At 37.5% G+C, this 27972-nt stretch overlaps 1 protein-coding gene across 2 annotated transcripts in view; it reads left to right on the forward strand.

Moving 5' to 3' along the window:
* Window positions 1-27972, forward strand: part of HPSE2 (heparanase 2 (inactive)) — a 448287-nt gene that overhangs the window by 251326 nt on the left and 168989 nt on the right. The window contains exons 4-5 of one of the 2 annotated variants that reach the window (XM_054690003.1): window positions 3321-3494; window positions 12725-12896. In XM_054690003.1, the coding sequence (XP_054545978.1) occupies window positions 3321-3494; window positions 12725-12896 (346 nt within the window). The remainder of the gene's footprint in view (window positions 1-3320; window positions 3495-12724; window positions 12897-27972) is intronic. The other variant, XM_054690004.1, reaches the window with a different exon arrangement.

Genomic DNA, 27972 nt, shown 5'->3' on the forward strand with positions numbered 1-27972 from the left:
AGTTAATCACTTTAATTCCCAGATGATATACACATGTGTCCATCATGTTTTTATTTATTTATTTTTAAGATTTATTTATTTATTTATACAAGCACTGGGTACAGTCAGAAGCGCGGGAGGGTGAGAGAATTCACCAGAGCCAGAGCGGGGAGCAGAATAGGCAGACTGACGAAATACACTGCTGAGGGGAGCAGCGGGCGGAAGGAGAGGTCTGTTGCACCATGTGGGACCCTCGCTGGCGGCCGGGGGTCAAACCGGCGCTGCAGAGGCTGCGGGCAGCTTCACAGCCCAGCACTCAACCACTGCACCACCAGGGGAGGCCTCCATCATGTTTTTAGAAGAGGATCTTAGAGGTGGTCATCAGTTTGGAAAGGGATGGATAGTATCATGTTTTTGAACTTTATTACACTTTACACAATCTGAGATAATGTCAGTAGACCCTGACAAAGAATTGGGAACAGAAAGTAGAGTAGCCATTACTTTGGGAGAAATAAATGACCAACAAACAGAATGCAAGAGGTAGAGGCTAATTCTGGGGCGGGATTAAGAAAATGCCAAGTCCAAGGAAACTGAGGAAAATTACTGTCATTCATATATTAGTACGTATTAATTGCATGTTTCTAATGTAAAACTTGGTTAGCTTCAATATACACATGGCTTTTTTAACAAAACCAAGATTTTGTCTCAGATCTTGATTTTCTTTAAACCTAACTCTCATCGGCACATTTTCTGGTGCACATTTTCTTCTCTAATTACTGTTTCATTTCTTTTATTCCTATGATTGCCATTGAACTTCTACAAGCAAGTTAGATGTACCAGAGTCTATTCTTTGTTATCTACAACTCATTCTTTAAGTTCATATCCCCACTCTTAATTGACTTTTTTAAACTTACTGCTTGAGAACCATATGACTTTTTTCCCTCAGGCAATTTTCTTCTCAATTTCTCAGCAATACCTACTGTTCTTGACCAGAAATTCCTTGAAACTCTCTTCTTTTGGGTTCCTTGAGACTACATTTCTGCATAGTCTCCTTTTTCGCCCTTTCCCCTGCTTCTTTTTGACCTCTCTGTTTAGGCTTTCCTTAAGATTTCCTCCTCAACTATTTTGTTCTTCAAAAGTCTCAAGAACATTCACAGCCTCAACTACCCACCCTGTGTAGATGACTTCCAAGCCTATTCTCTCACACATCTCTCTCAAGCCCCAGCTCCTCATCTTCAACTCTTTGCCAGACAGACTCCTATGAGTTCTATTTGAATGAGATGCCAAAGCAGGATGACTAGAGGATGCAGAGGCGTGGGCACCCTCTGGTGGAGAGAGTAGAAAGTCATCTTTCAGGATCTGCTTTCTTGAAACCTGACAACTCATGTTCCAAGGAAGATGACATTTGTTGAGCATCTACTTAATACTCTATATTCAAATACATGTAATTTTATAATATAGCAAAGAGTGAATCACTTGCACTAGCAATTATAAGTACTAGACAGATCTCTCTGAGATCTTTCAGCTTCTTATTAGATCACTTTTATGCAACAAGTAGAATTTCGTCAGCATGATTTTAAGGTAGGAAATTGCTCTCTGATAGATGCTGTGTGCATATGATGAGATCTAATTCCAGCCGTAAGAAACTTGACATTTTAGCTGGTAAAACAAGCCATTTGTCTGAGGAGATAGATGAATTACCAAGTCAATTTCAAGTTAAGACTGTCACAGGACACTCCAGTGCTAACTGGTAAAGAGTCTGAGTTTAGAGAAGGCTGATCCTGTTGTCGTAATATAGGTGTGTTCAGGAATGGCTTCATGGAGGAGCCAGGATTTAAACTTATCCATAATAAAGTATTTCACAAACTTTCAACTTTTTAGTTCTCAAATTTTATCATGTTATCAAACCATCTATAATGTTATTTCTCCACAATGACACTTATTTTTTGGTACCTACCTTTTGCCTCATCTTAAAGCTTCACATCCATGAAATCACAGAATTTTTGTGCTTTTTTTTGTTTTATATGTATTTGTTTTTCTAATATACATGAAACAAACACAAGAAATCCTCAATGTACGGAGATCATTATTTCAAGAAAATGGCTACTTAGTGGGAATATGATCAATTGTCCATATTAAATTTTAATGTAAAAGTTTAAAGAGGATTTTACTTTATAAATGAAACTAAAAGTTAGGAAAATAAGTGTATTTCATCGTGTACTGAACAAATTATAACCTGTCATTGCTACTATGAACAACTTGGATATGAGCCCCTCTACATAACTATTAATCTAAAAATTTCTTTCAATCTGTATACCACTTAAAGCCATGATGTTCATACTTTGGGAAACACTGCCTAGAAGGACAAGTAAGGGCTGAATATGCTTAAAAGAGGAAAAGAACATGCCAAATGAGCAGAATAAGTAGAGCAAAGACCAATAGAATAAATAGAACTCACGGACAATAACTAAGAACTCATAGAGAACAGCAGAGGTTTGAGGGTGGGGTAGAAAATTATGGTTGAGTAGCAGAGGCCTTGGACCTAGGAAGAAAAAGGTCTTGAAGATCCGCTGAGGTTTTGATGGATGAGTGAAATTGATTAAAGAGATTGGGGAGAGATGAATTGGCAGGATAGGAAGCATCTAGAAGTAGGCAGGCAAATAGAGATGTTGATGTGGTAATTCATGCAAGTAGAAGTGAGAACCTAACTAAGAATTGTGACAATGAAATTAAGGAATTGATTGGGCATGGGATACTGGGTAAATAGAGTTGATGGTGTGTGGGATAAACTGCAATTGAATGTATTTCTACTAATGATTGTGGTATTTACATTCTCAGAAGTTGGAAATTCTCAGAAATATTGAAACTATCAGGGTTGAGTGAATTTTTTTTGGATGCACTGTTAGGCTGAGCTATTTTCCAAGATTCATCAGCCTTTTGTTTTTCTTGACCCTGTCTCCTGACACTGTTTTTATCATGTCATTCAGGAATATAGACCCTAAAATTATCAGATCTTCTGGCTTTTTAAGAAAGCTAGAGATTCAGTGGTTTTTAAAAATATCTACCCATTTTAAATATCATAAATTCAATTTTTTTGTTAACAGATGAAACATACTATGAAATAGTCCGGGTTGCCAATATGTAGCCTCTACCTGAAATTGTGTGTGCTACTTTCCAAAATCACCTTGAAATGTATCCAACCCGAGAGGTAATAGTCACTTTTAGAAGGCTGACTGTGTAATTCCTATTAGTGGGAAGCTCATAGAAAGGTTTTTTTTGTAGTAGCTAATATTTTTGAATATTGATTTGAAAGTTACAAGCCTTTCTCTGCTTCTTCCCAGCCAGGTCTCTAGACAAACTTTATAACTTTGCTGATTGCTCTGGACTCCACCTGATATTTGCTCTAAATGCACTGCGTCGTAATCCCAATAACTCCTGGAACAGTTCTAGTGCCCTGAGTCTGTTGAAGTACAGTGCCAGCAAAAAGTACAACATTTCTTGGGAATTGGGTAATGGTAAGTAAGGATGTTATTTCCTCTTAATTGATGATAAGGGGTAAACCTAAGTTGGTGAGGAAATAGTCTCAGTTAAACCATTTGCACTGGCCCAGGAAACACTTGGACTGTTTGACCACTGAATTGCAAACAGCTAAATAGCGCAGGTCGGTAGATTTAGTGAATCTGCACCATCTACATCTATTGCTATCTCCACTTACCTATTCCAGATATGGTGATGATGTCATATGTGATTTGTGACTAACAAATTGATGTTAAACCAGATAAAGCCTATCTGCACAGCCTGAGCTGCATTTTAGAGTGTGTATTCTAGGGAGCAGTGGTCCTGAACATGACCCTTATAAAAATTCAAAAGAAATTGGTCAAGGGTATTTGGAGACTGCCCTATAGTATAGACACCTCCTGAAAGTACTCTGTGCACGTTAGATTATAAAAGGCTCTCAGAAGTCCTGCCTCAAAAAAATCCATATAACATTTTTATAGCTGAGCATTCTTAAACCATTTCACTAGAGTTGGTTTTAGGGGTGTGCAATCTTTGCTATAGGACTCCATGCTTACAAATGCCTGTTTTATGCTCTGGTATCACCATCTTCAACATCTGCATAAGATTTTAAGAAAGAGATTTACATTTTTATTTTAAATAAGACCCTGCAAATTTTGTAGTTAGTCCTATTTAATCATTAAATTGTGTTGACATGTGTATCTGTATATATTTGTGATGTGTTTGTGTGTGTGTGTGTGTGTGTGTGTGTATGGCATATTATCATCCCATGAACAGTAATTTATGGGACCCACTTTGAAGAAATATTGCCTTAGTCACACTTTTTTTTACTAATCATATATGTATATATATATAATATTATTGAGTCAACTAATGTGGATTATAGTTAAAATTATGAATAGCAAAATGTGAAAATATTTTGATTGTGTAATTAAAGGCCTTTTTGGGGTAAGCCTTAGAACAAACAGTTGAGTCTAACAAATCAAGACTTCTCTTAAAATTACGGCTACAAATTAACATTTTTGTCCATGGCCTAGAATATTCAATCCAACCCATTACTGTTTGGAGTGGGGGGTGTGTGTGTGTTTGTGTGTGTGTGTGTGTGTGTGTGTGTGTGCCTTCACTTTCATGTGTGTGTGTTTATTGCATCCTAGAATTGGAAGTTCTCATAATAAGATATTAAGAGATGAGAGTCTTATAAGAATAAACATCCTATTTTCCTATCAGTAGTCATTAACTCAGTAAAGGTCTGTTTCTTTCTTTTCTTTTTCATGCTTTCCTCTTCTCCCCTGGAGAGGGGTGAATTGGGGGAGAGTCATTATCAAATGGAGACCCACTGAGCTAAATTGCCAAGGCTTTGTCTGTCAGAGGAAGAACTGGGGTAGCCTGCGGTTTGTCATCTTCCTGATCACTTTGGGTGTCCTACAGTCCATGACAAAAGCGAGAATGATGTGATCAGCTTTGAACTGGGCACAATTATTCCATAGTTGGGTGAAGTCCTGTCCTTGCTGCTTTCCCTCACGTTTTCTGTTCCATGTGCTCAACATTTTCTGTTATTTTAGATTGTTAATTCATAACTACCCCACCTAGCCTCAATATCTGACTCTACCTTCTTAGTTCTCATCTCCAAACAGAGCAAGATGTTCTTCATACTGCATTTCCCAAACTGGACATCATACCAGGAGGAACCAGCTAGGTGTAATGTTTAAAGTGGGTTGTGTATAAGAGAGCAAGGAGTGGCAGGGCCTCTGGTGAACTGGAGAATGCGTGCTCTGCCTCAAAGCGGTTTCCTTGTTTTCCTTTCAAAATGAGCTACCTAAATAAAATTTTTTTTTTGCAAAAAAATCTCATTTAGTTATAGATAAGCCCAAAGCATTTACAATTTACCCACAAGTGACTGATGAAATAAATCCTCCTGGGTTTTTGACATCTCTCAATGTGGCAGCTTGTTAAATTAAGTAAATCTTGAATCGGCTTAACTGGATTGGGTGGTGGGGGTTAGAGGGGGTACATGCATCTTTCTGTATATATCCGTCTATTCCAGACTGAGAGCCTGCCCCTCTCTACCTGTCCCCTCCCACCAAACTGTGCTGAATAGTTTGAAGATAGAACTAATTACATTTAAAGAATGTTAGTCACCTTAGCCACATAATACTTGATTCTCGTCATCAGTTTTTAAAGTGCCTCTTCAGGGCTTAACAACAGCAAAGAATCATTATGATGAGAAGAAAAGGTGCCATCACAGATAAGAAAATGAAGATATAAGTAGGAAAATAACCAAATCTGTGAATTAAAAACTAATAAAGTAGAAAGTATCTAGTCATGTTTTTGTATTTCTATCAAAGGAGATACTGGCATTTTTTGAGTCTCTAGTCAAAAATATTAGAGTTTGACATTTTTTAAACAAAGTTTGTATTGAATCACTACTGGTTTACAGTATTATGTAAGTTTTGGGAATACAGCTTTACACCTTGATATATGTTTCTACCACATCACACCCACCAACAAAATTGTAGTGCCATTCACCACTACCAAGTGGGCACCCTGCCCATTCCTTCCATATCTTTCCTTTCTTGAAAATTATATTTCTATTTTTCATATGACTTTATTGATCTGCCCAACTCAGTGTACCTTTTACTGTTTTTTTCTCATTCATTTAAAAAACACTTACAGTTTCTCTGGTGCTAGAATCATAGCCCTTAAAATATTCAGTGCATTCTGTGTACAGCTATTCTGTGTTATATATTCACATCCTTCCCCTCAGAATTTATCTGCATAGTCATCTTCCTGGTCTAGACTTGTCTCTCCAATCTTCTGTTCATTTTCCTTTTTGTAACCTTATCTTTTTGGACAGAGGTTTGATCATTGTATTCAGATTTCAGGAGGGACAATAGCACTGGTCAGCCCTCTTATCACTCATCTCTCCTGTGCCTCTCCTCCCACATCCTATTAGCAAGTATCTTATCTCTAGAGAAAATCTCACATTGGAAAAATCAAAGTAGGTTGTTTTTTGGTTGTTTCTCCTAGAGTGCTAAACTTCAAATGACTAACCTACTTTTTTTTCTCCTTTGTAATCAGCAAATATTCTAGGCAACCACAAAAGCAAGATATACCCAGTATCAAGAGGTAGATATTAAGAAAGTTTAGGATGTCAGTATCTATTAAAGAATGACTTTCTTGATAAAAGATTTTTAACAGTTATGTTCTGTGGCTATGAAATATTTCCTTTAAATATCCATAAATTGTAAGCTCCATAATTGGTTCATGTCAGGTGATGATTCTAATTATTTCCATTTGTTTTAACCATTGGTGGACCTAAAGTAAGGAAGAACTGGGGGGATTTCGAAGCTGGTGCTAAAACTGTGGAAAGAGTACAACTCTGCTCCAGGGAAATGGTGCTTGTTTTCTCAAGAGCTCTACAATATTAAATTATCTAGAGATAATACAACATCTCTAATTGATGACGACATTGTAAGTTATCAATGTGCTTCCCAAATTGATCTTCCCTCATCTATGAGCAAATTATAGTTACTGTAATTAATTCCTGAGTCAGTTTCATATATTCATACCTATGTCTGACTTATACATTCATCCACATTCTCTTATGATCTTAGTTATAGGACTCAGTTTCTTGGAATCTAATGTCTACTGAATGAATTAGCAAAATCAAATTCCTGACTTTATAAAGGTTACCCTTTTAGAGATGGTGATTCTGATACTCCAGTTTTATTTATTCATTTGCACATTTATTAAGCTTTTAGCCTGTGTTTGTATGGATAAATACATGCTGTGTTTATATACAGTCATTTATGCAGTTACACAGTGTATTTTTCTGTAATATGTAACAGTTACAGCCTTGTGAAGGCCAAACACAGGGTTGAAACACCACTGGCAATTGTTTATGAAGCCCAGAGATTCTGAGAACTGCATTTTCAAGTTAACATTTGATGGATAGGGAATTAAATGAAGGGAGATAGAGAGGAGGAAGGGGAAGAGGAGATAGTATTTATGGTGTCTTTATCTGCTCTCTTTTCTCCTTTTGTCTTCCTATCTGCTTCTCACTATATTCACCTTCATCCTCTTGACTCTTTCTTCACACTCTCCCACCCACATGCATACTCTTCCCTCCATTTAAGATACATGTTTTAAACACATGCTATGCAAAATATTATGCTCAGTGCTGCCGGGAAGAATGGAGGAGATGCTTTAACTTCTCGCCCATTCTTCTTCCCGTTGGTGGAACATACAGAACAGGATATTATGTGTTTATCTTTATTTTTAAGGACATGTAATGCATATGTCCTGCCACTAAAAGACTTAAAGTTTCTTTCTTAAGAGATTTATGTTTGTGATTAGCAAACATTAATCTGTAGTTGCATAGTATTTAGTTTACAAGGCACTTTCAAATTCTTTTCTATTAGGAACTCAAAATATTATACAGGTAAATAAAGTAAATATTATAAAGGTAACACAGTATATTCAGAGAGGTGAGACAAAAAACTAAAGGTGACAGTAGGTGCTAAATCTGTTAACATGTCTTGGCTTTCTTCACTTCATTCAGCTTTCATGCAGCAATGAAATAAGCATTGACTGCATAGTAGGTGCCAAAGGTACTATACTACCTTTGAGAGATACATCAGTACCTAGCAGGTAAATATACCTGTCTACATTCTAGTAGAGGAGAAACAGATAATAAATAGGACTTAAAAACAGTTTATTGTTATTCTTTCATAAAATTTTTCCCCTTCAGTAATTCAAATTGATATATTCAACTTGAACTTACTACTTCCTATATCTGTACTTATGATTACTACTTCCTTCTTCCTTTTTTTCCCCCAGTACAATGACGCTCAGTAAATTCACAGACTTGTACAACCATCTCCACATTTCACATTCAGAACCTTTGCACCACTCCCAAATTATCCCTTGTGCCAGTTTGCAGGCGATTCCTATAACCATTCCCAGCTCCAGGAAACACTAATCTGCTTTCTGTCTTTGTAGACTTGTCTTTTATGGACAGCTCATACAACTAGAATCATACATTCTGTAGCCTTTTGCATCTGACTTCCTTCATGTGTTTTGGGGGCTTATCTATGTTGTAGCATGTAAAAGTCGTGCATTCCTTTTTATTGCTTACTAGTGATCCAGTGTGTGGGTATCGACCCCATTTTGCTTTTCTCCTCACCTAAATGACAGGCATTTATGTTGTTTTTACTTCTTGGCTATGATGAGCAATGCTGCTATAAACATTTACATACAAGTCTTTGTGTGGATAAGTGCTTTCATTTCTCTTCGGAAGATACCTGGGAAGGGAAAAGAGTTATTAATTCTTATGGATAATCTGTTTTTTTTTTTTTTAATAAACTGCAAAACTGTTTCCCAAGGATCCAGTTTTTCTGTATCCTTGGAAACACATGTTATTGCATGCCATTTTTTAAATTATAAACATTTAAGTGGATTCAAAGTATTATTTTAATGTGGCTTTAATTTGTACCTGCCTAATAACTAAAGAAATAGCATTCTTTACTAAGTTTATTAGCCCTTCTTAAATCTTTGGTGAAATGTCTACTCAAATCTTTGCCTTTTTGTTTGTGTTATCTTATTATTGAGATGCAAGATTTTGGTTATATTCTTGATACATGTTCTTCATTAAACATATGATTTGCCAATAGTTTCTCCCAGTATGTAGCTTATCTTTGCATTTTCTTCATGGCATCCTTTGACATGCAGATGTTTTGGCTTTTGACAAAATTCAATTTATAATTTTTAAATTTTATGGATTGTGCTTTTGGTGTCATAGCTTTGCTTAACCCAAGAACACAGAATGCTTTTCCTATATTTTCTTCTAAAAGGGTTATAGCTTTTGCTCTTACATATGAACATAGATCCATTGGGAATTTATTTTTGAGCCTGCGTGGATCTCAAGTTGTCCTAGTAATGTTTATTTTAACTACTATTCTTTCCCCCATTCAGTTTTCCTGATACTTATAGCAAAAATCAGTTGATCATAAATGTATTTACTTCTGGGCTCTTAATTCTGTTTCATTGATCTTTATATCTATACTTTTGCTGTGCCTACATGCCTTCATTATAATTAGCCTTATGAGTGTTAAGACTGGAAGTTATAATTTCTAGATTTGTTCTTTTTCAGAACTGTTCTGGCTATACTGGGTGTTTGTATGTCCATGTAAATCTTAAGATCAGCTTGTTATGTCTTCAGTAAAGCCTGCTGGATAGACATAGCCTTGAATCTATTGATAAGTGTAGAAAGATTGCCACCTTAACAATATTGAATAGTCCAATCCATGAGCATAGATTTTTCTCCTCATTTATTGAAATTTAAATTTCTCTTGAAATGTTTTGTGATTTTCAGTGCATGTTTTGTACGTCTGTTGTTAAATTTGTTATTAAAAGTTTTATTTTTTGATGTAACTGTGAGTGGATCTCCTTTCTTAATTTCATTTTTGTATTGTGCATTGATAGTATTTAGAAATATAATTGATTTTATACATGGCTTTTTTTTAATCCTCCCAATATTGTTGAACATATTTTTTTTAGATCTTGTATTTTTCCCGTGTGTGAATTCTTCAGAATATGTTGTCTGAGAATAAATGACAGTTTTACTTCTTCCTTTCCAATTTAGATGCTTTTTATTTTTTTTCCTTGCTTGGTTACACTGACTAGAACCTCTCATATATTGTGGAGTTAAGTGGCAAAAACACACTTCCTTCTCTAGTTTCCAATCTTAGGAAAGTGTCTCACACTAAATATGTGGTATTCTCTTAGATATGTTCATCAAGAGGAAGTTCCCCACTATGTGGTGTTGTTCAGAGTATTGATCAGTAATGGGATTTGGATTTTGTCAGATGCTCATATTTACATCTTTTGAGATGATAATGTGGTTTTGGTCTTTTATTCTACCAGTGTGTTATTTTACATTAGTTGGGTTTTGATATTAAATCAACCATACTTTCCTGGTATAATTTCTACTTGTTATGATGTATAATACTTTCAAAATACTGGTAGATTCAGTTGGTAAATATTTTAGGGGCCAGTTTTAGATTTATATTTATGAGGAATTTATAATTTGTTTTCCTTATGATGTCTTTGCAGGTTGTTGTATCAGAGAATACTGGCCTCAAATGTTCCCTTTTCCCCCATTTTCTGGAAGTTGTCATTTCCTTTCTCCTAAAGACTTCCTGATCTTATCTCTTGTAAGGCAGATTTTCTCACAAATTTCATCCTCTGTTTTTCTAGGAAGATCTAAATTTTACTTTCAGTCTTGAAGGATAACTTGCTGCATATAGAATTCTCAGTTAACTTTTTGTCTTTTACTTTTAACATTTTGAGTCATCTCAGTCTTCCAGCTTCCATTGTTTCTGGTAAGAATTCAGCTGTAAGCCTCACTGTGTTACCCTGCATATAAAGAGTCATTTTTGTTCCAAGATTTCTATTTAATGTTTTTATAACTTTTGTCTATTTATATGCCTTTTTGATTAGTCAATAGCATCATGCTTTCCTTTAGTTTTTTATTCTCCCCTTTAGGACTATGACAATATTTGAAATAGCAGTTATTGAGGTCCTCGTCTGATAAATCCAATGTTTGGGTCACCTAAAAGACAGTTTCTATTAACTGCCCCTCCTCTCACTTTTATGGAACATGCTCTTATATTTTCTATTTCTTTATATGCTATATTTTTTTGTTGTTGCAAACTGCACGTCTCACATAATGTATTGGAGCAACTCTGGATTCTGAATCCTTTATCCCAGAGGTTGTTTTGTTGTTTCTTGTCTGCTTGTTTAAAGTTTTACCTGGACTAATTATATAGAGTCTATCTCCCTTGCAACATGTACGTGCTGATACCTCTTAAATATTTTATTTTTCAATCTTTAATTTTTTTTAAACCCTGTCGCAGGATGTCCCTGAGCAAATATAGCTTAGTATTAGACAATGATTGATCAGGGTTGTGCTTACCTTGAGGAGAGGGCTTATCCCCTCTACCAGTGTGTGTGAGTTGGGGGACACATTAAAAATTTAGGTAGTTTATAAGTCTGACCATATTTTACTTTCCAGCATGCTTTCTCCTTTATGAAGGTAGTAGGTTTCATATTCACCTGGGAACGTATGGCTAGCTGGTACCCTCTCTACTCACTCCAGAGCACACACAGCCTTCTAGGCTGGAAGAGCCAACTGTGAGTTTATCAAGCCCACTATAGCTGTCTTAATCCCCAAATCTCTCTGTTCACTTTTTTAACATGTCTGTAGGTCTATTACTTGTCCTACCAGTATCACAGCTTCAAGCTAGCTAAGTGTTAACCTTCCCTGGGGCACATGCTTCAATTTAAATCAACTTTGCCCCCTAAGATTTTTTTTTTAGGACTTTCTTTCCCTTTTTAGAACTACTAAGTTAATAGACACTGGGTATAGAAAGTGGGTTCTACTAAAAATGATTTCACTCAGCCACTTTCCTATTATTGAACATTATATTTCTTTAAACTTTTTGGTACAATGACCCTCTTTATGAAACTTTTATTTTTCCCATTTTTATTTGTTTCCTGCTCCTCATAACAAATGACAAACTCAGTAGACTAAAACAACAGAAAATTATTCCCTCAGTTCAGAAAGCAGAAGTCCAAAATAAAAGCATCGGCAGAGTTGATTTCTGCAGACTGAGGGCGAATCTATCCCAAACCTCTCCCTCCACTCCTGGTAGTTGCTAGCAATCCTTGATATAACTGCATCCCTCCAGTCTTTGCCAGCTTTGACACATGACCTTCTACCTTGTGTCTTGCACCTGAACCTCCCTCTCCTTTCTCTTAAATTTAATTTAGGACACACCCCCACCCATATGATCTCATTTTAACTAATTATATCTTCAAAATCTCTATTTCCAAATAAGGTCATATTCTGAGATTCTGAGTAGACATGAATTTGGAGGACACTATTACAACCTATATACCACGCACTGTAGAGTATCACCTGAAAATCAGTCTGGTCTCTGTGATGTGAATTAGGTGCCCTTTTATGAAGATTATTTTAAAAATGAATAGAACAGTTAGATGGCACCTGAGTTTTTGTTAAGGTGGTTCCTCAAGTTCAGCGAGCTCACACCCTCTGTTTGGTTATTATATTCACATTAAGAAAAAGGCAGAGCGATCTGTGGAAAGGAAAGGGTTGGCAAAGCCTCCCCCTTTTCAACTCTGACTTGCATGTCTGCTTCTAATCTAGAGCCAAATAACTATCGGACCATGCATGGCCGGGCAGTAAATGGCAGCCAGTTGGGAAAGGATTACATCCAGTTGAAGAGCCTGTTGCAGCCCATCCGGATTTACTCCAGAGCCAGCTTGTATGGCCCTAATATTGGGCGGCCCAGGAAGAATGTCATCGCCCTCCTAGATGGGTAGGTCAGATTATTTAGCTGTTCTTATAGCATTGTTTTCTAAATGTAATAAGTTAATGTAATTTGTATTTTTCCTGGTTATTTCCAGACTTAAGAAAGATGGGGAGACTTTTTCTGTAGTGGTTTCTCCAACTAAAACAGGGATTTTCCATCAATCAGTGGAAACACTTCTAATTTCTCTAGGCTTTCCACAGTTACCACGACATGGTGGGGTTGGGTGGGGTTACATCATCTCCAGGATAGGCTAGAAGGAATGCGTTCTTTGAAAAAGCACATTTAACATTACAGTTTTTCATGGCATCATTTTGTATATTTTAAAGGCAAAATATTATCTACTTTTTTTGTGACCTCTTATAGAAAGTGAAGCTTGACAGACTCCTGGCCAGTGGAGCTGACCTAAAAAGTTATTAAACACTTCAAATACCTGTAGATTAAAGTGTAGTTTAGTGTAGAGGTTTATTAGCAGATATCCTGAGAATTGCTGTCACCTGATTTCTTTAATTTTGACTGAATCTACTAAGAATTTTGTTTAAGCACTGATTGTAGATGAGACACTGTGTTAAGTGGTCTCTGACTCAGAGGCTGTGCACCAGGTCAGATTGAATAAGTGGGAGAACTTTGCAGGTTGGGTACAGTTATGTAGGGTCAGAGGGCATGTCTGAGGGAATGGCATGAAGAAGGTTGAAGATCTATGTTGAATCCAAGACCCAAAGTGGGGATGTAACTGGAGCAGGAAGCGTGGGAACAATACCCCCAGGAGAGTCGGGAGCTTGTCTGGAACTCTGTATACTCCAAGGCACATCTTTTATGTGGCCTCATGTCACTCTGGGGTAGGTATGGTTCCTCCTGCAATTGATGAGTTCCTTCAGAGATGAGTAAGACATTTTCCAGTGAAGTACAGAGACCAAGTGAAGTTAGATAAATGCAATACAAGTATAAACAGAAATGTCCTAGGATCAAGAAATCTTTGACCAACCTCCTGTCTGGCCTCTGTGGCTGATGGCTCTTGTAACTCTCTCCCCTTTGTGGTGGTTTATTCTTTTTTTTTTTTTTCATGGGTGGACTTAACCAAATATTTATTTATTTTATTTTTTTTAAATAATAAATTTTATTTTTATATTCCCCCATACAATTGCAAACGCCCCATTCTGACCCCAATCCTTCCCCTCCCGCCCCCCACCCCCCAAAAAGTGTCTCTGGTTTATAGTTTTTTGTTGATTTTGATTTTCACTTTCTTATATTCATTTTCCTGGTCCCTTATTTAAGTTTTCTAGATTCTTAATCTAAACTAGTGAAGGTTTGGGAAGCAGAAGATTATAACAACATTAACAACTCAAAATTTAATTTTAGGCATTTTCATTTATAAAACGTATCCCAACCCTTGTTTCTCCTTCTGTCCTTTCCCTGCCCTTCTCTTTTCTCCCTTTCTGTCAGGATTAACTTCCTCTTTTTCTCACAGAACAGTTTCATGACATGGGCCTCACCCACAAATGCAGCTATAAGCTTCCCTTTAAGTCCTTTGAAGTTACTATGTGTGTGTATGTGTGCGTGCGTGCATGTGTGAAGTGGTGATAGAGAGGTTGGTTTTATTCTACATGTTATAATTACAGGATAATAATCACATGTGTATGGTAATTTAATTTACTTTAATGATTTTATTAATGTATTCCATGAGACTCAGGATGTTCTCGTAGTAGCCTGACCCTATACTAATCAGCCATTCATTATGCAAATGTTCTTAAGCAACAGGTGTTAGGAATGGGGAATATAATATAATATAATATAATATAGTATAATATAATATAATATAGTATAATATAATATAGTATAATATAATATGATATAATATATAATATAAAAGGGTTCTGAGGATGAAAGGAGGACCAAGATGAAAGGAATATCTAGATAAATAATTAGTGATCATGTTTTATAGGGGCTTATAGATGTAGTACAAGGACTTATGTGGTGGGAAAGATATTGGATCTTTTTAAACTGAAGAGGAAAATAATTTAATTTGCTATGTAAGTAAGTATTGTTGGGAGGCAAAAGAAATCATTCTGTACCCCTTTGGGTTCTTCTAGGCTAGCAAATAATCAAGCAAGCATCAGGTAAATTGGTTAAAGAAAAAAATTAAGGAAAAAAATAGAAGCTTAAATGGTAACATGTATACCTCTGGGGAAACCCAGTAAAACTGAGTAACTTATCACATGACTTCAGACACCATCTTCAGTAGCTTATCCAAATAAGGGGGTGGAGGGCAGGAAAGGGGTGGTCAGTCAGAGAATTTAAGAAGGAAGGCACTAAACAAAGGTATGCAGATTTAAGTTCTGCCTTTCCTTCTGAAAGAGATAAGGTGATCAGGTCTTCCTGGGAGAGTCCCTTATAGAGAGAAGCTTACACATACATGCCTTTTTCAAAAGGAACCTCCACCTAGCCTTTGGAGCCTGACCCATGAAATCAACCATTTGCCAAAAAGTTATATTTTGGGGTAACAGACTTTTGCTTCCTTATGGTATGCTTTATCTACTCAATCTAAAATGGACTGGAGAGGAAGCCGGGAAATCATCAAGAAGCGTGCAGCTGTAATTCAGAGGAAAAGCGATGGGATCAGGGTGAGGGCCATGGCAATGGAATACCTTGCTCCAGGTAGAATCCGTGAACTCAGTGATGTACTGGATACGTGTATGGTGATGTGACATAGGAATGTGTAAGTGACGAGGTGTGCAGTGCTGAGAAGGAAAGTCTGGGGAAATAATTGATTCTGGAAAGAATATCATGATTTCAGTTTTCATCGTATGTTTATTGTGCACTAGTCTAGATGGAGATGTCCAGTATATCATTGACTATTATTCAGCGGATGAAGGTCTCTGCTAGAAATATTCCCTCTGGGTGTCATTAGCATGCAAATGGGATTTATGGTTCCTGGAATCAGGGAGATCAGTTGGGGACAATATAAAAAGAAAAGAGACAGAATCAGAGTCCAGAGCAACTCCACATTTAGAAATGTAGGAAAGAAGAATGCCCCCAGAAGTGAGAGGAAGGGAGGGAATGAGATATCACAGGAACCAAGAAAAGAGAGTTTTAAGTAAGGAGGGAGAGTTGTTGGGAGGCCTAGAAGTCAAGTAACAGGACTGAAAAGTGCCATTGGATTCAGCAACATGAAGGTTCTCGACCTTGAGAAAAAATTTAGTGGAGCGATGGAAACAGAAGTCACATACATTTGTTTGAAGAGTGAATGAAGAGTGAGAAGTTAGAAACAATAATGTGGGAGGCCTCTCTGGTGGTGCAAGGAGTTAAGCATAGCACTGTGAAGCTGTCCGCAGCCTCCGCAGCATGAATTTGATCCCCAGCCAGGGAGCTACCCACAATGCACAGCAGACCTCTCCTGTCTCACTGGCTGCACCCCTCAGCAGTGTATTTTAGTCAGTCTGCCTGTTCTGTTCCTCACTCTGTCTCTGGTGACTCCTCTCACCCCCTGCACCTCTGGCCTGTACCCCAGTTCTTGTATGTACAAGTAAATAAATCTTAATAAAAAAAAGAAACAATTATGTGGACAACTCAGTAGAATTTTTACTATGAAGGAGAGTAGAAAAATGAAGGGAGATGTGGAGCCAGGGATGGCATTTAATTTTTTATGTTGATGAATAATAATTTTTTATGGTGAATAATTTTTTACATTGATGAAACTCATCCGGGAGTAAAGAACTCAATGATACAAGAGAAGAAGGATATAGCCAAAGTGTGAAGTCCTTTAAGCTTAGAAGAAATGGAATCCAGAGGGATGAGTCTTCATTAAGTGCAGGGGCAGTTCCATGGGGTAATAGATGATAAGAATAAAAACACTCTGTGTCAGAGATTTAAAATTATATGGAGGAGATGCATAGGGCATAGTGAGGGCACTCCAGTTTGTGTCCATGGTATAAATATCAGTACCTAATGCTGGCTTGCTGTCAGTAAAAAGCTTGAACTCAATACTTAGGGACAGATGTGGTGGCAAGAAGTGGGGTCAACTTCCTCATATACCTAAGAACTAACAGGAATCAAGACACTAGAAAAAAGTCACTTAGGCAACAAAAGGTACTCATGAGCACTTTTTTTTCTTTTATGTGCAAGAAAAAAAATGAAGATTTATCTTTTTTAATGTCTATGCACTAAATACACAGTGAAATATAACTTGAAACACATAAACATTCCCAGCAATTTAACCAACAGTATAAAAAATGTCAGCACTCTAAATTACCAGTTCTGCAGTCTTTCCCAATCCTCCTGGTTATACAGATGTAATTTTACATAGTTGTTATCATTGTATATGCATCATTTTGAGTTCTGCATATTTTACTCATTGTTTTATATTGCCCTTTCCATATTTCTACATAGTTCTCATATTTGTCATTCTTAATAGCAATAAAATATTCCATTGCATTAATATACCAAAGTCTGCCTAAGTGTTCCCTCACTGTTGGGCATCTGGACTGTTTCCCGTTTTCGCCTGTAATATATAGTGCAGCTATAAACATCTTTATACAAATAGGTTTTTTATTTCTTTTGAATTACATCCTTGGGCTATATTCCAGAATGTTGGGCTTTTGGGTCAAAGTACATGATAATTTTTATGGCTCTTACATTTGTTGCCAAATTTTTTTTCGGAATGATTCCACCAGGTTGCGGGATAGCAATGTGTTAGTGTGTCTCCTCCCCCAAACCCCATACCCTGCAACAATGATTACTGTCCTTTTTATTAATTTACTCTACTTTAATTAATGCAATATCTTGCTTTATGGTTAAGTTTTAATTCTGTAAACTATGAAAGGAATCGCACAGTTTTCATATGCTTAGTTTTCCTCCTTTTCCTGTTCCAGATTTGGTTCCTGGCACGGTAGCCATTTTGCCTGAGCTAGAGACCAGGAAGCCATTTTAGGTTTGCTCCTGCCCTTTGTTCACATACTCCATTAGGTACTGAGTTCTGTTAGTTCTGATGTCTTAGTAACACTCATCCCCTCTTCTCATTTTCACTTTACACTTTAAAAGACTTTCACTAAAAGTTTCAAATTCCAATAATTTTCCCACAGAGATTTCTGGGTAGTTTTATAGAAATGAAACATATGATCAAATCACTCTTTCTTGAAATCTAAACCCTTTTACACACACCCTGGCCTTTAGGGTCTGCTGCCTGCCCACTTTGCAGATAGGAAGGCCAGGCACTCCCTTCCCCTCTCTGCACAGTCTGCTCTCTAGCTGCATCAAAATATAAACACATTTCAGAAGATACCATAGCCTTGTCTGCCTTTGCTGGGTTTTACTTTGTGTCATTTGTTTGGAATACTGCGTCTCCCTGGCTTTTCCTCTTTCCAATAGATCTTCTCTGACACCTTCAGGAAGGAGTTCTTATCTTCTGCTCTGTCCTTATGTGGTACTTTGTTTATTTTTCTGCCATAGCACTTATCAAATTGTTTACATATCTCTCTTGATAGACTACAGATTGGGATCAGGACCCTGTCTGTGTTTTATTCATTCTGTAGCCTCAAAACTAGAAATACAGTAGGTGTCTTATAAATGTTCATTGAATGAATGTTAGCTGTCTTATTCAACGACAGACTCTGAGTTCATTTCACCTAAAAGCGGATGCATAAATATGTGTAACATTATAAATTCACATGCAAATGGTGATTTCAACAAATTATGGAAGTTATAGGAATCATAATTATCATAGTTTTAAGGACCCAAACTAACTTTAATCTTTTTTACTTAGGAGTTATAGGGCTAACTAGGAATATCTTCCAGTCAGGATATGAACGCCTTGAGAACAAAGAATCTTCATATTTGTGTCTTCAGGGATTAGGATTTTGCCTAGAATATGTAAAATACTTAATAAAATGCTTGTTTTATTTTTTTCCATTTCTTCATTTGGGAACTTGCTATTCTTTGCTTTTGATTTTCATCTAAAGACATGAAGAATTTTTCTTCAGGGTTTTATCAGCTTCTTCTATTTTTCTTTTGAATGTATTTATACATCATTTATGTAAGAACAGTTTAATCTTGGTCTGTTGCTTTACTACTTTGAAACATTTTTTGTTTGTTTCTAAAGTTTATTTTTATTATAATTGTTTTTGTTTTTGTCTACTTTCTTATTGATAGCTTCTTCCCTCCCAGTTAGGAAGAAGTAACTATTTTATTTTCATTTTTTAAAATGCTTTAATTTTCAGTATTGGACTTTTAAAACTTATTTGGAATTTATTGCAATGTCTGCCATAGAGTAAGGATTTAATTTTTTTTTCAGTTATATGTCAGGGTCAATAACAAGTTGTTCTTTGAAAACATGTTTACCGAGTCTCCTTCTCAGATGTTTAAATTCTATGCAGTGAGTGCCGAATTCACTCTCAGTAAATTTTTATTGAACACCTATTTTTTTATTTAAAGATTATTTATTTATATAAGCACTGGGTACAGTCAGAAATGCGGGAGGGTGAGAGAACTCACCAGAGCCAGAGTGGGGAACAGAATAGGCAGACTGATGAGAATTCAACTGCTGAGGGGAGCAGCGGGCGGCAGGAGAGGTCTGCACGCCATGTGGGACCCTCGCCCAGTGGCCGGGGATCGAACCAGTGCTGCAGAGGCTGCGGGCGGCTTCACAACCCAGCACTCAACCACTGCGCCACCGGGGAGGCCCTATTGAACACCTATTTTGTGTTTGATTCTTGCTTGCTTAAGTGCTGGCTGTATATAGAGGAATAAAGCCAAATGATTCTCATACTCTTCGAGCTTAGCAAGGGAGAACCTTAAGTAATAAACCTTAAATAGTAAATAAGAAAGCAAATTATTGTAAATTTTGTGTAATACTATGAAGGAGGTAATTGGGATGCTTGTGGCTAGGGGATCCATTGGGGAAGGTGATTAGAAAAGACTTAATGAAGATCAAATTATTTTAGTCAAGAACAAAGGAATGAGAAGAAGCCAATGTTTAGAGAGTGGAGAGAAGAAAGTTCAAGGTGAGGTTATAGATCATTTTTGTCAATGTCCTGAATTAGAAACAAGGTCAGGGCATTTGAGGAATGGAAAGATGGGCAGTATAGTAAGCAAAAGAACAGAGGTAGGAGATGAGATTGCATAGAAGGCAGTGACCAGGTCATTGCTGGGCATTTTATTCTCTGATGATGGAAAACCATTCCAGGGTTTTTGTCTGGACAGCAACAGTTCTAGCTGGTACCCTCTGAGTCTACCATACAGGCCAAATAGGACTCAAGGCACAAAAGTAAGGGTTCAGAATTGCTCAGTAAGGAGGCTGCTTCGTTAGGAGATAATCATGGATTAGGTTTAGGTAATAGATGAAGAGATATAGAGAAGCTAGGATAGAAGTGACACGACTTGTTGATGGATATATTGGGGAAGCTGGAGTGAGTGGATGGGAGAAATTAGTAAAGGATGACTTCCACTTTTGGCACAGTTAACAGCTCTGATGATGCTGACGAACCTCACTTAAAGCAGCATCATTGCCTTAAGAAAAGGGAGCTTTTCCAAAGAAGTGACATAGATTTATGCTCGAGAAATAAACTCCAGAGTAACAAAGATGGCTTTGAAATATATTAAGTATGCTTCAATTTCAGGATAGTGATCTGAGCACAAGCTCCATTTCCTCCTGGAACAATCATCCCAATTCCTATTAAAAATAGATAAAGAAAAACTTTATAACAACAAACACACTAGAAGAGGGGCCATCAGCCTCACTCATAGCAGGAATTTAGAAAACCTAAATAAGGGACCAGGAAAAAGACTATTTATAATAAAGTAAAAATCAAAATCAACAAGCAACTATTAACCAGGTCAAAATAAGGGGGGTGGGAATTGTATGGGGAATATAACCAAGATGAAAATGCATACATTGTGCAAAAAATGAAAAATGATGTAAAAAATATATGAAATAAAAAAAATTGGAGAAAAAAAAAAAGAGGGACCATCAGCAGATAAGGGATTTTTGGCAGATGTGCACAAGACAGTAGATGCGTGGACGTCTCCTGACAGATTCAGCAGAGTAAGGACGTGGCAAGCCAGAGAACGTGTTCTCTGGGGAAACAGTCTGCAGAGCAGGCAGCGCCAAGTCAGGAGCGGATGGATGACCACACCAGGGGCTTACATGAGTTTTCCCACAGAGTGCGTGCACCCGTGGCTCAGCTCTCTCCTCCATCATTGTAAGTCCCCTGCCCTGCCCAAAGTGATAAAGAAGATTACTTTAGGATACCTGAAAGCTGCTCATAAGAGATCCAGGAACAATGAAGAAAATGGGCCTATCGGAAAGGAAGAAAACATCACAGTCTGAAAGGAAAGAACATGTGACAGAAAAATAGACGTTAGAAATGGGAGGATTAATCAGACATATGAAGGCATTTATCCTCATATAATATCTAACATATATAATGCAGGAGTCAGGAAATACTCTTTAAACCATTGGAACATAAAGAGGTGGAGACGAGGAGGTCCAGTAAGTTGAGCACATGCAGATAAGTCTTTGTTACAATGACTTATGATAGCATTTCCCTGCATGTGCTCTGGAGAGTTTAATTTCTATAGGATATTAATGTTAGGTAAGGGGGAAAAAGTAAGAGGTGCTATGGTCAAGTAAGTTTGAGAAATACTGGGACACACATATTTAAGGAAACACAAGCATCTTTAGCATTCAGAATAGTTTATGTTCTGAATCTCCAAGAAGGGGGGTTCAACATGCAGAATTTCTTCGATTCACAGGACCACAGTCTTATTTTCAGAAACTGCCCAGAGGGACTAGTGTTCCCCTAATGATTTGGACCAGTTTATTGGGAATCTGAGCCCCGCCTCAGGTGAGGGGTACCACAGAGCAGACAGGAACAAAATAAATCACAGTTTGGAAAACTCCGAACCTAGGCCTCTTCCTCAACCTCGTTCCAGTCTGTTTCTTGCACCGTCGTCCTATCTGCTCTATTCACCACTCAGTTGCCAGAAAAGTCTTTTACAATCTTAATTCACATGACGTCAGTCACTTACTGAAGACTCTTTAGTGGCTTCATTGCTCTTAGAATAAAATGGAATCTCCTCATCATGTTCAATGAGATCGTGCAATGATTGAGTTGGCCATCACCCAGCTCTTCATTCTTATCTTCTTGCACTTGACCTTTTCACTCATGGCTAAGTTTCTTGTTCTTGGGACTCTTCGCAGATGCTCTTCTTACAATGGAAAGTGTTCTCTGCCCTTTCACGTGGCTGGTTTCTTCTCATGCCTCACCGCCCTTTCTTGAGTAGCCAAGCCAAGTCATTCTCTGCCAACACACTCCACTTCATGGCATTCATCAGTGTGTAACTGTGTATTTTTCTATAACTATACACATACTGTATTTCCTTTTCCACCCCACAGACCATATGACATATGGGCTATGTCCATGGTCTAAAAGCCAGAAATGGAATTATTGCCTTTCTATATCCAGTATTTCTATCATTAATTGTGTCCCATTACCAATAATTCTTCTAAGTGCCTAATGCTGATTTATAAACTTCACTTCTATTCAAAGTGTAGATAGCAATGAAGACTGCATGGATGGTAGGATGGAAACCTCACTATATTACTAAAGAAACTCCCATTATGAATTTTGTGTCCTAGGTGTATTTTACTTAATGGGTCCCTTCTTCCATAAAGACATGTTCCACAGCCTGCCGAGTCAATCTAGCAGGATGGGAGAAAAATATATGTGGTAGGACATGGCAGAGCAGGCACTTTTGAACCACACGAGACCTAGGTTAGTTGCTAGCTGGGTCATCTTCAGTAGTTATTCAATCTCTCTAAAACTTTAGTCACCTCATCTGTAAAATGGGACTAAAGCAATTACTTATGTCTTAGGCTTGTTGTGAAGATCAATGAGAGAATAAATTTAAAGTGTTTACTGTGTAGGTCCTGGCATCTGTTGACACCTAAAGGAAAGTCAGACACAACTGTTAAAGAGAACAGTGCATTTTGAAGATGAGAAGGAAGGTATTTTCCTAATTGCTTTTTCTAATATGACTGGAGGTAGCCTTCTAAGCATGAGGATGAGAACTACAAGGATGAGCTGCAGTGTCATGTCAGTGTAATGAGGGTGATCCCACCTCTACCTTCTACCTGGAAGCCCGCTTGCACCACATTCTCCTTGGAGTGGGGAGATGCACAGCTGGAGCCAATTTGGGGCACCAAGTAATTATCACAATGTTATTCGTAATAATTATTCTGTTTCATTTCAACTGTGAAAGAGTTATATGATGACCAAACTACAGGAAAGAAGAACAAATTTTCCCTCTTAGTTCATAAGAAGAGACTTGCCATCTCTCTGCCTCTAGAGACAAAGCCTCCCAACAGCTGTTCAGTGCTCATTAACAGGGAAACACTGCCTACTGCAATGGTCTGCTCCCAGCTGATGTGTGTGTTAACAACTGTTCACTTCTAAACTTGCTTTCTGTTATGGTTTTCATTTTTTTTTTTCCTGGAAAGGACTTCTTTCCTGATTAGAGAAACAGACTAATTCCTTACCCAAAACTCAAGGTTATCAGCTATTGGCATTAGGATGAAGGAAGTTTCTCTCATTCTCTGATAACAGAGAAATCAGATGAGAATTATAAAAGAACATTGGAGAAGGAGACTAAGTTCAGGGACTTAGTCACTTTCTTCTTTTCCATTTCTTTCTTTCCTTCCCTCTCCTACTTTCCTCATGACCCTACTTTCTCTTCCAAGAATGACCTACCCTTATTGCTGATTTTAGGTGCTACCAACAGCAGGATTTGTCAAGGGTTCTGCATTAGACTCACTTGGAGAACATCTTCAAAATGCAACAGATTCCCAATACACACCTGCCAAACCAAAAGTTAGGAATGAGACCTAGATTTGGGGATTTTGAACAGGGACCTTAAGGGATTCTTTGTGCCCTGAAGTATGAGAACTGTTTCCCTATAACATAGGTAGAGCAGGTTCTGTTATCTTTATTTTACAGATCAAAGAACAGAGATGCACAGGTGTAAAATTATTTACCAAGTTCACATTTATTGAGAACCAACACTGTGCCAGACAGCAGTGCCCTCACTCCTTTATGAATGATATGAATCTTCATAACACCTTGGAGAGTAGATGCTATTCTCTCCACTTGAAATGGTTCAGGGAGGTTAATAGCTTACCCAAGGTACCATGGCTAATGAGCTATGGAGCCAGGTATTAAATCAGATGTCTGTCTTACTCCTGGACCCATGCTCTTTCTACTCTGTGGTACAGTTTTTCTGAACATTTATCTTACCACAAAGTCACATGGTCTAGCATACTAGATAAAATAGCATTTCTCTACCTGAGTCCCACAATGCTATCTCTCACAGATTCAGCTTCATAGCAGGGCTTGAACATTTGGAAAGTTTCTCTGTATAAAATTCATCAATACATCTTGATGCATTTGCCTCCTTCCCACTAGGTTTCACAACCAGGGATATTTATATAAGGTCAATTATAGCCTTACGTGCTCAAATCCAAGTCATTGTACCTTCCTTGGCATCATTTTAGACTGCTGCGCATCCATCATAGCATTCCCTTAACCAGCACCTTCCAGCTCCAACCAGAGCCTTCCAGATGTGTTTCAACATTTCTCTCATCCTCCCCGATCCCCCTGCCATTTATCTTCATTCTAAAGAAACACACCTATTTTGTCCTTTATGTGTTAGTGCTCAATCACATCTGCCTCCCTTTTGTCCCAGGCATTATCCTATAGCCTTTTCCATTAGCAGCAAAGAGGCTTCACCTTGAGGACAGTTCCAGGTGACAGTGTCTGACTGTCTTTAGAAGGAACCTTAGGCCAATTCTGAGGTTAATGAAAGAATATTGAGATCTATTAGCAATACTCCAGGGGCTCAGATACCACATGTATCATAAGTTTGCCTCTCCACTTAAATAAGGCAAGGGCTTTTGGGTCAGTACTGGATGAATCCCAGCTCTGCAACTACTTTCCTGGGTGATATTGAGCTCAGTTTCTTCATCTATAAAATGAAAGTGATAATCCCAATCTTGAAGAGTGGTATAAACCCCTTACCAAATGCCTTTCAGTCAATAAAGGGTAGCTAACTTTTCCCCCTTCTTCATTCAAGATCTCCCTTAAATTAAACCTTGTGGGTGTAATTTTATTGGAAAGAGACTGATTGGAGAGTCTCACCCATCTCAAGTGCCTGTGTATTAAAAGTTTTATAAATCTATCAAACGAAGGGAAATATAAGCTAGAAGGGAAGCCTAAATAGAGAGGTGCACTGGCTCTCAGAATCAGTGCTCTGTCACTCACATAGAGAAGAAGAAGGTAGGGGAAAAGAGTGGGAGAGAGGGGGAGAGAGAGATGCGGGGAGAGAGCTGTCAGCGTTTCCTTTGGTTAATGTGACACCTAATACAACTCAATACATTGTTAGCCACGGAAACTTTGGTGACTTTGGACAAATCGAAGATGCCTGGTTTGCTGTAACTCAAGATGAATAATTTCTGCACAACTTTTTCTGGATTTTTCTCTAGAGTGGCTGCTATGCTGTATTCATATTGGTTGCATCCCTAGACTTTCTCCTTGAGAACACAGAGGAGAAAGAGCAGGCTGCTGTGCTCTTATTAATATTTGTGCTCATTTACATACCCAGTTCCCTGTGAAGATCTGTCCTCCTTCCTGGGAGCAAAATTCAGAATCCAGTTTTCAAGGCTGCACTCTGTGGTCCAGAAGTAGAAACCAAGCCCCAAAGACCATGAATAAAGATGTGCCTTGTTATAAAGAGAGCTGTGATATGCCCTGGGAGAGAAGGCTCAACAATATTTCAGATACGTCATATGTGCAGGTGGATAACAAAGGAAAGAAATTCTCCCAGATTTGGGGTCTCTTGGGGAAGGAAAGGAACTCTCACAACGAAAGGGGATATTTTGTTCTTTTCCATAGCAGCAGATTGACTCCAAAGGAGAAGATCCCCAAATACTGAAATGTGTGCCTGGCACTGGCCAGATTCTTGTGGTGCAGGTCCCTGTCTCTGCCTGTCTTATTCCTGGATGACTGGGTGTCGTCACAGGACAGCACCTCCTGGTCTCTGAAATAATCCTCCAGGATTTCTGTTATAATTCAGGAATAGAGCTATTCAACCTTGGAAAACCAAGATCTTCCCTTCTTGCTGTTGTTCACATTCTGGGTTATCTTAAAGTTGTATGTTCCTAGACCGAAATCTAGGGATTAGACTAGAGGTGGATGGTTGAAAACCCTTGGATAATTCCAGACCCTAAATGGAATTTCCCTTCCCCAGCGGTCTTCCCCTCCTGACAGCGCTGTTCGCTGTGCATGTTATTCCACCTCTAATATTACTGTTGCCGAGCACTCTGCAGCTGCGTGGAAGTTATTCATTTATGTGGTTTGGGCCAGTTTCTGAGAAACAGGCAGAACTAGAGAGCAGAAGAATCCATCAATGTTAGATTTGAACAAAGAAAATTATGATCTTTTGAGATTTGTCCTTCGCAGTGCTGGCAGAGACACAAAAACAGAGCATAGGAACGCTATAGATACAGAGTAGATAGAGTCCTAATTCCAGGGAAGAAGCAGGGGGTTGAGAAGAATACCGCCCCCCCCCCAATTCATTGACTCCTCTATCTATTCCTTGGAGTTTTATCTTATGAGTTTCCCTTAGGTGTTATTTCTGTGGTTGGTTTCTTTTTCTAGGTTTTTAAAAATATTATTCCTCCATTTTAGATGAGTTTTTCACACTTCTCAAAGAACAGGGGTGTGTTTGGTCATCCTGATAGTATTTGTTTGACATTATTTGCAAACTAGATTTGTTCCTCCTCAGAATAAGTGTAGAATGTTTCTTTATGCTTGAAGTTAGCCCCATCATTTTTCTAAAAGGAAAAAGATTGTGACCTAAAGCAGTTTTCATATGATTACTTAATAATGGTACTTCCTCAAAGGTACCTAAAACAACTTTTCTACTGCTTCAAAATATTACTAAAATTAAGAAGAGTATCATTTGTTTAAAAAATACTAAATTCTGATTGAAATATTTCTAAAAATATAATGAAACTCATCTGTATTTTACTATTTTGACTTACTAGCAAAATAAGATATAAGGTGAGGATATGACTTTAAATTTCCCCCCACATAGCTATAAATCACATAGCACCATTAAAAAAAAAAAAAGCTGTAGTTTTCCATAGACGAAATTCTTTTCCACGTAATAAATTCTTACATATAATTAAAAAAAAAACTCTCCCGTTTCATAGATCTCCTTACTAATTCCTCATTTCTTTACTAATTCCTAAGATATCCTTACTAACTCCTACGAATGTTTTAATAATTGCAATTTTTATGTCATATTTTAATATTATAGTAAATCAAATAAATGTCCCGTCATTATTCCAATTTTCATAATTTTCTTGGTTTCTTCTAGATGAATGTTAGAATAATTTTATAAAGCTTCAAAAATATCAGCTGGAAATTTTTTAAATTAGAATTTCATCAAACCATAAATTAGCTTAGGACAAATAATTGATTTTCCTAGCCAGAATCATGGTTAAGTATTTTCTTCTATTCAACTTTAATATGTCTGTGTAAACTACATAACTTCTCTGTATGCATCCAGTATAATTCATATTTAATTATGGATTTTATAGATTTCTTTGAGGGATAAGAGATAGTGGGATGGGAAAAAAATACAGTGTTAGTACTACTTCAAATGTTCCTAATTCTAGTTTCCTTTTCATTTTATCATGCTACTTTTGATGATGGAAGGTTCTAGAAGGACTTAATATCCATCTATGGAAGGACAAATATTCAATGCATATGAGGATCTCCAGATTATAGTACCATGAAGAGCCAGTTTCCAACTTCTAACACATGAAATTACGTGTTCCTAATTACCTGCCCAGAGCTTTCAGTCCAAGTAGGATGATTTTTTCCTGCCACTTTTCTTGTGACTGCATAGTTGTTATAATCAATGACTCTTTGCTTCACATTCATTGTGGCATATTCAGGAGACTGGAGTACATTCATTTATATCAGCATCAAAAGTCCGTTCCTGGGTTACCCATGTTAGGGCTCCCCAGAGA

This window comes from Talpa occidentalis, unplaced genomic scaffold, assembly GCF_014898055.3.
Source record: "Talpa occidentalis isolate TD23 unplaced genomic scaffold, MPIMG_talOcc4v2.1 talOcc4.8, whole genome shotgun sequence".
NCBI lineage: Eukaryota > Metazoa > Chordata > Mammalia > Eulipotyphla > Talpidae > Talpa > Talpa occidentalis.